This window comes from Microtus pennsylvanicus, chromosome 9 (assembly GCF_037038515.1).
Source record: "Microtus pennsylvanicus isolate mMicPen1 chromosome 9, mMicPen1.hap1, whole genome shotgun sequence".
In the NCBI taxonomy this organism is placed as follows: Eukaryota; Metazoa; Chordata; class Mammalia; order Rodentia; family Cricetidae; genus Microtus; species Microtus pennsylvanicus.
The window spans coordinates 73,799,783-73,812,395 of record NC_134587.1 but is presented as its reverse complement, the minus strand read 5'-3'; the positions used below and the strand labels follow the sequence as shown (position 1 = coordinate 73,812,395).

General features: G+C 40.3%; 1 protein-coding gene across 13 annotated transcripts in view; it reads left to right on the top strand.

The window, feature by feature from the left end:
• LOC142857719 (pro-neuregulin-1, membrane-bound isoform) overlaps window positions 1-12,241 on the top strand; it is a 195,813-nt gene extending 183,572 nt beyond the window's left edge. For 8 of the 13 annotated variants that reach the window (XM_075986491.1, XM_075986490.1, XM_075986489.1 and 5 more), the window contains 2 exons: window positions 294-500; window positions 3,092-12,241. In XM_075986491.1, the coding sequence (XP_075842606.1) occupies window positions 294-500; window positions 3,092-3,743 (859 nt within the window). In that variant the 3' untranslated portion in view covers window positions 3,744-12,241. Of the gene's footprint in view, window positions 1-293; window positions 501-2,596; window positions 2,739-3,091 lie in introns of all 13 variants that reach the window. The other 5 variants (XM_075986497.1, XM_075986496.1, XM_075986493.1 and 2 more) reach the window with 2 other exon arrangements.
• The last annotated feature ends 372 nt before the right edge of the window (window positions 12,242-12,613 follow it).

Genomic DNA, 12,613 nt, shown 5'->3' with positions numbered 1-12,613 from the left:
ACACAACAATCCCTTTGTTTAGCCCAAGCAACCCAAGCACAGTGAAACTGCAATAATACTTAATACATGGTGGCATTTGCTAAATATTTATGGAATGGATAAAGAAATGAATAAACTGTGTTTACAAGTCCAACCCAAATCAAGATTCTCTTTACAAAAAAGAAATCTTGTTATCAATTCTGGACTACTAGTGTATCAATATTTACCAGAATCACTTTTGATCTTTGCCTTTTTTTTTTTCATGTAATTAAACCAGTCTGTCTCACTGCCTCTTACATTTCCCTTCTACCCAGCTGGAGTAACGGGCACACAGAAAGCATCATTTCAGAAAGCCACTCTGTAATCATGATGTCATCAGTAGAAAACAGTAGGCACAGCAGCCCAGCTGGGGGCCCACGAGGACGTCTTCATGGTCTGGGAGGCCCTCGCGAATGTAACAGCTTCCTCAGGCATGCCAGAGAAACCCCTGACTCGTACCGAGACTCTCCTCATAGCGAAAGGTAAAACCGAAGGGCAAAGCTGTCGTGGAGGAGAACCTCATTCAGTAGGAGAATCCCATGAGTACCTGCGGTCTCACCTAAGGAAATTCATCCTTATAGAAGGGGTGTCATCAGTTGCCCGATGCTTTTAGTTGGTGAAGTCATCCTTTTATTTGGCTGAGCTCCTTTCTCCTGAGCCTCTCCCATCATCCCAATGGCTGAAAGGCAGCAGACTCTTAAAGAGTGAGAGTAGTGGGGTGTGGACCGTACAGTCAACATGGAGTTCTCAGACCTGACCCTAGGCTCCGACTCACCCAGGGTCGTACTTTCTTCAGGTGTAACATTTAAGTACCCCCATCTAATTCCAATTGTCCTGTTGTCCATATTCTACCGCCATGGCTGATCTGGCCTTATGTTCTCATATGCTAATTGCCCTACCTCTGCCCTCAGTTAGATCAAGTCAAGGGCTATTGTCTTTGCTAATGGTTATGGGGGAACACCACCTTGTGTGTACACATATCGTGTCCCGTTCATGAAATTCCAAGAAGTGATGGATGAATAAAGGTCTTGTGTGATTAGCCTGACAGCTATTATAGGTGATTTCCAAAGCACATATCGCCTCTGATATTACTCTTTATTCAAGAATGTTTGCCTTTCCTTCGGTGGGAGATGTAGTTTGGGTTGGAGAAGTAACAACAAAGGCAGACTAAAGAATGGAAAAAAATAAATGGAGGAGGTACTAAGTAGGGATGTTGAACTTGGATGTTCTCCTTATCCATTTTCACCTATGCGAGAAGAAAGTCATGGCTAACTGACATTTTAGCCCATCTGCAAGCTGTTACTTGCTGATTTTCCAGTCTAATTGGTTTATTTTCTTGTTATCACAGTCTGGTCTTTTCCCATTGACTAAAAGGTCATTATAATGCCAAATACATTTGTATTTTTCAGTGACATGGGTAGAGATGGTTTCAAAGAATTTTTCATTTAAGGACCTGAAAGTACAGTGAACCACCCATTGGAAACTTTCAGGTCGAAGAACCTATTAACTACCTAAAGCAGTATCAGAAATGCTATAATTTATAGAGTTAGTATTCTCTGTATAACACATCTGTAGAAGAGTGTGGTCAAAAACTGGCTTAGAGCATTTATCTTCTATAATTATATTTTTGCATATTGAAGTCTCTCCATTCCTGTTAAGCCTTCTTGGAACATGCACAGGGAGTAGGGTGAAGGTTCTCTTTATTGCCCTGACTTATCTTTGGAGGATCTGTCTGGTAAAGTAGGCATCCAGGCATCACCCAGATACTACTTAGAATTGTGGAACTGTTTTGAAGTATAAGATCATGGGAGACAAAAAGATCAGTCACTCGTATGTGTTGTCTGAGCTGCGACAAGCATTTCTCGGAGGGTCTAATTTAAGTACCCTCAAAAAAATTTCTGCACACTTGGGCTCCAAATGTTTCAAATTCTGAGACACTTTTTCTAGTTTTAAACACAGCTGGGTCTCACTTATTTATCGCCATGAATCATGGACAAGTGGGAGCATTAATAGTCTTCTTTTCCATTGGCTGGAGTTCAGAGAGCTCCAGTCTCCTGTGTCATCACAGGTCACATCGAATTAGACTGTGTTGTTGTGTGCTAGTAGCATCGTCATCAAAAGCCGAGGAAAATGACTCAGACACAGCCCAAAAGGGCAGGCCTTGGGATGGCACAGCGCTACAGAACAGGAGCACAGTTTCTGGACTGAAATGGTGACCTTCACAAACATAACATGGCATAAGATACCATGGTATACCCAACCCTTGTGTTTACGCAAATGCTTGCTAGGCACTTCGGAGTTTCTTTGACAAATGTTCTCAGAAGGAAACCAAAGGCTGATGCAATGGTGGGATTTGGAAGAGCAATAGATGGGAGATTGGCCACTGTGGGAATATGAAACCAAATTATGGTTCCAATCAGCCTTGCCTTGAATGTGTTGCACCCTGAAACGGAGAGTTGCAAATCTGAATGTGAACTAAGTAGCATTTCATGCAAATTTCAACTGAATGGTACACAAATGTACTACGCTGTTATCAGGAATAAATCTTTAAGTTACTATGCTCTTTTTTTTTCATAAGACATAACCTTATAGCTGAGCTAAGGAGAAACAAGGCTTACAGATCCAAATGCATGCAGATCCAGCTGTCAGCAACTCATCTTAGATCCTCTTCCATTCCCCATTTGGGCTTCATTCTCTAAGACCCCTTGGCCTTTAGGAAGGTATAGTATTTAAGAATACTTCTTTCCCTTCTAAGTCCCCCAAGCCTTGGTCTTTTGAAGCTGAGAGGTTCTTGGGAGCCTTCTTTTCTTGGCTCATGTACCTTTATTTGAATTCATGATGAGACTAAACTCTCGAAAGCTTTAATGAGCTGATCTTTGCATGATTCCTGTAAGGAAACTCTTGGCTTTATAATGATAGGATCCAAGGGTGCCGAACTTCTAGTGTAAAACTTAAGTATTCGATGATGACTGTTCTCTGACTATAGCCCATGATGAACTCTGTCCCCCGCCCTTCCCTGCTCTATGCTTCTTATTTCCACTACGCTCACGTGGGGTATTCTGTGCTCACACAGGTATGTATCAGCCATGACCACCCCGGCTCGTATGTCACCTGTAGATTTCCACACGCCAAGCTCCCCTAAATCACCCCCTTCGGAAATGTCTCCACCCGTGTCCAGCATGACGGTGTCCATGCCTTCCATGGCAGTCAGCCCCTTTGTGGAAGAAGAGAGACCTCTGCTTCTCGTGACACCGCCAAGGCTCCGGGAGAAGAAGTGTGATCGTCACCCCCAGCAACTCAACTCCTTTCATCACAACCCTGCCCATCAGAGTACCAGTCTCCCCCCTAGCCCACTGAGGATAGTGGAGGATGAGGAATACGAGACAACCCAGGAGTATGAGCCAGTTCAAGAGCCTGTTAAGAAACTCACCAACAGCCGGCGGGCCAAAAGAACCAAGCCCAATGGCCACATTGCCGATCGGTTGGAAATGGACAACACAAGTTCTGTGAGCAGTAACTCAGAAAGTGAAACAGAAGATGAAAGAATAGGTGAAGATACACCATTCCTGGGCATACAGAACCCCCTGGCAGCCAGTCTTGAGGCGGCCCCTGCCTTCCGTCTGGCTGATAGCAGGACTAACCCAGCAGGCCGCTTCTCCACGCAGGAAGAATTACAGGCCAGGCTGTCTAGTGTAATCGCTAACCAAGACCCTATCGCTGTATAAACCTAAATAAACACATAGATTCACCTGTAAAACTTTATTTTATATAATAAAGTATTTCACCTTAAATTAAACAATTTATTTTATTTTAGCAGTTCTGCAAATAGAAAACAGGAAAAAAACTTTTATAAATTAAATATATGTATGTAAAAATGTGTTATGTGCCATATGTAGCAATTTTTTACAGTATTTCAAAAAACGAGAAAGATATCAATGGTGCCTTTATGTTATGTTATGTCGAGAGCAAGTTTTATACAGTTACGGTGGTTGCTTTTTCACAGTATTTCAGCCAAACCTCCCATATATTCAGTTGCTGCTGGCTTCTTGTGCATAGCATTATGATGTTGACTGGATGTATGATTTGCAAGGCTAGCAGCTGTCCCTCTGTTTGCTTCCAGTAGCTCCCAACCAGTACTGTCTTGAAATGGCACATCCGCCCAAATACTCTTCTATTTTGTATGAAGTCTTTGCTTTCCGAATATGAAATGAGTTCTCTCTACTCTGTCAGCCAAAGGTTTGCTTCACTGGGCTCTGAGATAATAGTAGACCCAACAGCATGCTACTATTACATATAGCAGGAAACTGCATTAAGTAATGTTAAATATTAGGAAGAAAGTAATACTGTGATTTTTAAAAACAAACTATATTATTAATCAGAAGACAGCTTGTTCTTGCTCAAAGGAGCTACCATTGACTTTAATTTTAACGTTTTGGTTGTTGTTGTTCTTGACAAAGAAGAACAGCTTCAAGTCCAGCTTAGAAAGCGGGTTCTGGCTTGCTATCAGGATAAATCTAGCAACTTAAAAGGACTCAGTTTCACTTTCTCTCTGGGTGGAGGGGGAATGATCCAGCAGCTCATCTGTTGACCAACCAACCATGGCTGCTAAAGGTGCAATCCTTTCTGACATATTTTTTTAACTGACTGGTTGAACCCTCTTCTTGGCTCCAGAAGGGGCACATCATATCATGAAGCCTCATCCCCAAGAGTACACTCAGCCATCCTGTCCAAACCACTTGTAGGGTACAATGTGCCAGCGGTACATTTCGGTGACTTGGCCATTGCAGGGAAATGCCCCACTTGTAGAGTGTTTAGAAGGAGTGAATGTGTAAAAGTCACAAGGGGAAAGCCGCTGTGTGACCCAGTTGACATCTTAAAAGTTTGGTTGGCCACTCCTTTCTCCCCATCATGTGTCTCTCATGTTCAACATAGTCTTGATTAAGTCATAACTATGCATGAATATGTTTTGCCAGGAATGGCCAATGTGCATGTGATTTGTGATTAGCAAGAACTTTCCACAGTGATGCCTCCCTAGGGAATGTCAATAGTGTTGGAAAGATTGCACCTTTTCTTGGAGAAGCGACCCCCACCTGTGGATTGATGATCTCTCTCCAAAGATAGCCTGTATCTCCCATTTGTCCTCTATACGTTTTTTTTCTCATACTGTCTCAAAAGCAGGGCTAGGATTGGTTCTAACTCGTTATGTTCTCTTATGATTGTAAAGCCAATGAATGCTTAGAGATATTAGCATATGAACAAATGTTAATACAGGAAAAAAGGTGGGGAGGTGGAGAATAATCAATCATTCAGAACCTTTTATATTACCTCCCTATTATCTGTCAGTCTGACTGGTGCTCATTGGGTTTCTAAGTAAGTTCCTAGGAGCCACATATGGGAAAATGGGAAATAGTTGAACAGGGGATTGACAAAGTCAAAGACAATTATTGATCCTAGTTCCCAGTTGAACTGAATCTATTTTCTTTACCAGATCTTTGTTACCAGTCAAGGGAACTAATCATACACAAGTAGGGCTCAGAAGAACACTGCAGGCTGACCACAAGTCCATGTTATACTCCTCCATGTTTTGAAGAGAAACTTGTCTGTTACTCTTAGAATTTGATGTCTCTCATTTCCTGCCATTGTTCACATGACAGCTTCTCTGTGCTCAGTGTTGTCCTTTTTCCTTTGTTAGCCCAGACAGAGCAATGCCTGCTGGGAAAAGCCTGCACTGACTTCTCTGTGCTGCAGGTGGTCAACTCTCCACCTCTCCACAGAGAGGACAAGTCAGCAGGCTTGAAGATAGTCTCTCTACTTAACATTGACTTTGAAGGCCTTCACTCATTGATCATCTGATAAAGAAATTTCTTTATTGTTCTTTTAAAAGTCTTAGAAATTCAGTTCCCAATTGGTTGGTCACTAGGGTATTGAGAAAGGCCCTTCTAAAAAGATAGATTCTCCCGATGAAAACAAGGAACAGCATTTTACTAGCACAAGAAGCTCTACAAATTTGCAAATTGCAAGTATACGTGATCTTTTTTCTTCTTCTGTGCTTTACCTGGCAAACACATTTGTCTTATTAGTTGGAAAGCCTTTTCCCCAAGAGAGCAAAGCTTCCTTGGTGAGAGCAGCCACTTAGCCGCTCAGGGCTACCTGTGGCAGCCCCTAGCTTTTATGTTTCTAGGGATGTCGCTACAATGCTTCACTGCCAGGTCTCTCCCAACCATCCTGTTTATGAACCCAGGCAGAACCATAGCAATGCAAAGGAATGCACGCCTGTGTTCCTAGTATGCGTGAAGATGCCTTGTATTTTAAGGGAGTACAAACGACTCAGATTTAACAGAAAATTGATTTCTTGGGCCTGAACTCCAAACCACTGAGAGGTATATAGCAGGGTATAGTAGACACCAAATTCCTTTTGTACTTACTCAAGATGAGTTTTCTGTCCTGCTTTTTCCTCCGTTTCTCCCCCTGCCCTCAAGAGTGCCTAGTGGACAGCCTTCTGCAGCTTTCTACAAAGCAGGCCTCTGTTTAAGAGAGAATGTATCCAGAGCAGCAATATGCCATCTCTTTCTTGTTTCTGTGTGACTGTCCATATAGATGGAGTCTATCCAGGGTAACTTTCTCTGTATCGATTCCTCTTCTGGCCGGAGATTGAAGGTAGATGGCTCCTATCAGTGAATAAGGAAGATCTGACCTTCCCTTTCAGTCCTGGCTGCCTTCCAGCAGCTACAGAAATTTCTGTCCACTAAGATCCATGACACACTATGGAGACATGCAGACAACATGAAATGGCCACAAATCACAATTTCTATTATATATTCTTTTGTAAATACATATTGTATAGTACTTGGATGTTTTCTTAAGTCATATACTGTCTCTATGAGTTAATGTTAGGTTTTACTCTCATACTGTATAACATTGTAAATAACATAATGTCCTTTATTATTTATATTTAAGCATCTAACATAGAGAATTGTTTTCATATAAGTTTAAGATAAATGTTTAAAATATATGTTTTTTTTCTTTGCTTTAAAATTATGTACTTTTTCTTTTTCATTTTTAAAGAATAATTTATTGTTCAGGAGAAAGAATATATATGTAACTGAAACTATTTGAAGAACGCACATTTGAAGGCCATGAGGTACTGATAAACTAAAGAATTTATTATCTCAAATACTAAGCAATAAGTAATTGTGATTTATTTAAAGTTTTGTTCACTTCCCAAGAAAGTCATACTGCAATAAAAATGCTAACTCTATGGAGACATGAGCGTGTTGCTCAGCAGACAAACATTGCAGTCTGTTACAGCAGACTTAGCATCTAGCCATGACAGCTGTGCTACCTAGGACTGTGCTTCGTGGACCCCATGACCATCCTGTCTCTGTTGATTTTGCTGCATTGCCCGTCCTTGAGTCACCTGCCTCCCAACTCTGTTTCACACTTCATTCCTTGCTGTAGGAGACACATAGTCAAGCAATAGGATGCTCCATTCCATAGCCACCAAACCTCCATTTACAAAGACATCAGAGGGAAACATTGCATACCTTTCTGGATCCTGCTTGTCGATATGTGCTGCAGTGACGTCATGAAACTTATTCTCATTAAGGGCAATGACTTTATGTGACAATCCTATGCAAACATAAAGGAAAGCAAAACCTATTATGATTCAATGGTTCAATGGCCACAGTAGCCTCAAAAACATCTATGCTAATCTTCCCTATAATGTCTTTAAATTTACTTCCCATCGTGTGCACCATTTTATAAGAAGGCTAAGGAGCAATGACTTTACTCTCCTCATTCTATCAATAAAACAAACTGATGTCCAAAGTACTGCTCAGGGAGGGGCCTATGCACGAAATATTCCTCACATTCTAGGACTCATCGTAGAATGGAAATAGTGCTTTTTTATTAAGATTAACCTTATGAAGCCATATTTTAACAAATAGATATTTTGTGTGTAATTTTTATATATTTCAACCATTCTACTCATTATCTCAGATAGAGAACATTTAAAGGATGTATAATAAATCTGCCTGCGTTGGAGTTTGAGCATAACCTGAGATTTCCCATCCAAGTTACCTCCATACAGAGTCACATTTCCTGTTCACTCATAAGAGCACCACTAACACCATTCCCAAGTGTCTGGTTGTCCAGGAAATCAAATGTTCTGAAGCCACAAAGTGAATCTACCTATCCGCTAGTCATTCAGCTTTCAAGCCAGGCATCAAATCAAAAGACGAAAGAATATTTTAAAGTTAGAGTCTGGGACCCTTTCCTCAGCTTATGCTGTAAATTTTCCAACCCCATGATCAAACTAAAAGCTGTCCGTGACAATATCAGTAACTTAAGATAGACATGTGTACCTAAGGGGTCATGCCATTTCAGGTAGAAGAGGCTGCGAAGGTAGGTTGTGTAGAAACATGAAAACTCAATTCCATTCAAATTAGAGTCTAGATAGTTTCTATTATTCTCCAGTTGTGTTTGACTCTTGAGGGACAAATCTAAGCCAATTCTGCAAACTAGGAAGACATCTGTTTTTCCAAGAAATCTGCAGAAATTTCTCTTCTCTGCTCCAATGGTGAATCATCAAAGGGCTTAAGGTCAACATCAGTCAAGCTGGGCTGAAATCTAAACAGTAGAGATACTGGAAAGAGTAGGAGTTTCTGTTATCTTAGCATGTTGTGTTCTCTCTCTCTCTCTCTCTCTCTCTCTCTCTCTCGCTCGCTCTCTCTCTTTCTTTCTCTCTCTCTCCCTCCCTCCCTCTGAATTCTCCTCTCAAAACTGATAATAAATTAAAGAAACAATTTATGGAAACTTTTACTCCAAAAGATTAATCTGTTATCAGCTGAGAGCTTCATATTTATGAAGGGAAAACCTCTATGTTGGTTTAGGATGCTGTATCGTGTAACCTAGAAAATAGTTGTTAGATAGGGCAGTGCATGCTCTTTATATATCTATAGGCCTTACTGACACCCTCATTCTGCAACTCTTGTACCTCTCTAATGGTTAGTATTGGTTCTTAACTGGTTGAACTTAAAAGCCTCACTTACCACAAAAAAAGTGTTTCGTTACTGTAAAATATGATTGGTGGCTTTTTACAATAAAAATCAGAAACAGAGAATGTAAAGATGGTTCAACCCAACAATCTTCTAAATGTCCTCTTTCAAATGAACTTACTTGAACAAAAATTTAAGGAGGAAAAGATATCGCTTCTCACCAGCCTATGTTCCAGCAAAGCTGATGAATTGAATATCTTTAATGTCTTATGTATAAATTTACTCATAAAGAATCAAATTATTAAATGTTAATATTTTACACTGTTTATGACTTAAAATACCCTGTATCTTTTTTATTTGCTTCATTATAGAAAAAAATGGTGAAAATTTAAGCCCAGAAAGTTAAAACTCACTCTCAGAGCAGTCTGTCTTCTGAGTTGCAAAGATGTTGTAGATACCTTTTTTCTCTCAGTTCCTTCCCTGGCACTAGCCTAAGCAAAATGAGCTTTTTTATTTCCATATCTCTTGACATAATATGAGTTATATGTCAATCAGCTTTCATTTCTGAGAAACAAATCTTCCTACTTTTGGTTTGCAGATACCCTGGAACCCAATGTGCTTAATGTAGCAACTCTATACATCTTCCCTAACCTCAGCTTTCTAAGAAAATGCCAAGTATAGCCGTGGGAGTGAATTCACAATGTTGATAGCTAGGTGGCAAATACTAGTAGTCCAAAGGAGGGCTGTTTTGGTCATAAAAAGCCCTAACGCTGAAATTTTGTGGACTTGGGCAGCTTCCTCTTCCCATGTTCCTTAGCTATAAAGACTATGGTTCTGTGAGGTTTAAACAGGAGTCATTGTAAGAAACTAGAAAATGTCTAGTATGTAGTGATTATTCAGATTTGTCGCTCCAACAGATTCTTAAGTTTGGAGATCTCAGTTTCTCGGTTCAAATAAAGTATACTGCATTGCACAAGCTGATCAGAAAAACCATTTCACCAACCCCATGTCAGCAAGTAAATGCCTTTTCAGCAACAAATATATGTTGAGAAGCATTATCACCAAATAGCATTTAAAGTGGCAGTTGTAGAAGCTAAGATCTTTGCGTATTGTGAGTAGTTGGCTCTTGTGGGCCCATGCCATTCCATGTCTATTCATTAGTCTTTTAATGGCTTGTGGCAATCTCAGTTTAAGTTCACAGGAAATTAATGAAACACGACTCATTGTATTGTTTTCATAATGCCACCTTCACACGCCATTGTAAATTTCTAATGGGACAATCAAAAACCTCACTTAACCCTGCAGACCATCTGAACTCTAGATGCCTTAATTTTATGCATAATGTTCACATGTAAGTCTATTTCTTTGAAAAAATATAATCCCAGCCTAGGCCTCCCAGGTGATAAAACTAGGGAAGTCTCAGATTAATAAAAAAAATCACATATCTTTATGGATGCTCATTATCTATCCAATAATTCTTCAAGTTTTGTCTTACTCTTTACTCCATGCATAAAATGAGAATCTTTTCTCATCTATATGATGCAATTGATAAGTCATAGGCTTAAGCTATTAGAATTTAGTCTTTTAGTCTTTTAAAACTTGATCCTGCAAGAGGATGTGACTTAGGCTCATGATATTAACCATCACGCTTGCAAATAGGCATTGTTAATAGCAATGGAGTCTGATATAATTGTTCATGAATAATCTTCCCTTTAAATGAATCACTTTTTATTGAGAACAACTGTAAGTTCTAGTCTATCACAAAAACAATGCAAAGGAATATTTCCTCATTTTTAAAAATATAGTCTTTTAAGTAGACACTTTTGCCTCTGATCATTAACATCATGAATTGAGTAGGCATTTGGTCATCACTGACTTTCCTTCTAAAGTGAGGCTCTTGGAAGGTTACTAGATCTCTGTCAGGCTCCTGGAAATCCTCACTACTGTGGTCATCCAGATTCCTGTGATCCCTTAAGAGTGGAGTCTTAAGTGAGCTTTGTATCCCTTTCTAGGAAGAGACTTCCTTTGGGATATTCATCTGTAGCTGTAAGGTACCCAAACCCATAGGTCCTAAGCAATTTCTCCTAGGGCGAATGAGGAGGAGGGTGCTGCACACATTGTATCTCCATTAACCACGCCCTTCTGGCTTAGAAGGCCTGTTGCATTCACACAGGAATACCTGCACAGCCTCCAGCCTCCCCTCTTTATTCTGCCCAGCGTCTCCCTTCACCGATTGCAAAACAAAAGCTACTTATGTTGCGCAATCATTGCAGATCATACACACATATCAAAACTCCCACAGTCTCTCATAACGACATGTGAATATTATGTGTCCATTAAAAAAACTCTAAAGTCATAAAACTATACAACCTTCATACCTTGATCAAAAACCTAGAAATGATTGAATTTAAAGTAATGTTCTTGAACTAAGATGACCTTGGTAGGCTCTTGGAAAAGTGTTAGGGCTGGTGGTGGCACAGCGTTTTTGTTACTTGGCCACAGACTTCTCACAACATGAAAAGACACTAGCTCCAACACTCATTTGGGAGCTCATTCTTCGAGGACTTGGATGTATGGGCATGAATTAGGAGTAAGGCAATCACTTTCTTCCTGTGAATGTGTTAAAACGGAGATGCAGGGTTTCGCTCAGGTTAAAACCACATCAATTATCAAAGAAGCAACTACTGTTGGGAAATAGCTCCCCATCTTGTAGAAGCATCTGACATCCGCAGACCAAGCCACACTAGAACACTATTCTACATGTCTCCTTCCATATCACCTGAGTGACAGGTGACTGTCAGATCATTCCATTTCCTCCTCCATAACCTTGCTTCGTCCTTCATTTCTTGCTCTCATCCTCTGCCACAGGGCCACCAGCATCCCGACTGACCTGCTTCATCTGCTCCTGTGGGCCATCCTTCACATTCTAGTGATGACTCCTAACTGTAACTTCTTAGCAGGCTAGACTGCTGGCTAAACCATGGCTCCCCATGGGTTAAACGCCTCAGCCTGACCTAAGAGGCCCCTCACAGTCTGATTCTATGAGATGGCTCTAGCTTGTCTCCCACCGTCATTGTTCATTCCAACCTTGTGAGTTTCTGTTCCGGAAGTATACCACATCGATGTGATCAAACCCCAGTCATTGGCATACCAACTTCATATTATTGCCATGTACCTCTTGTATTATTATTTGCATATTGTTTTTGATGGACTGCATCTTAACTAAAATAAAGTCATTTCAAATAAAACTTTGTATGGTATGGGTACTATGAATAGAAAACTGCACTCCATAGTTAAAATCAATTATAAAAATAAATAGAAGCAAAATGAAACATTATCTAGTTCTACCAAGATATCATTATCTGCTGAAAGCTCAGAACACAATGCCTGTTCTCTGACGAAAAGGAGACTGGCAAGCGTTACAGAGAGGAAAACTACATTCGAGAAACATGGGAAGATTTCTTCCTTTAGTTTATTAGCACTGAGATGGAATTGATGAGGAAGTTGCTTCTGATATTTTATCAAGTATTGCCTAATGCTTGGTGCTAGATCAGTGTGGATACATTTAGTCATCCCTGCATCTTAAGAAGCCGATACCC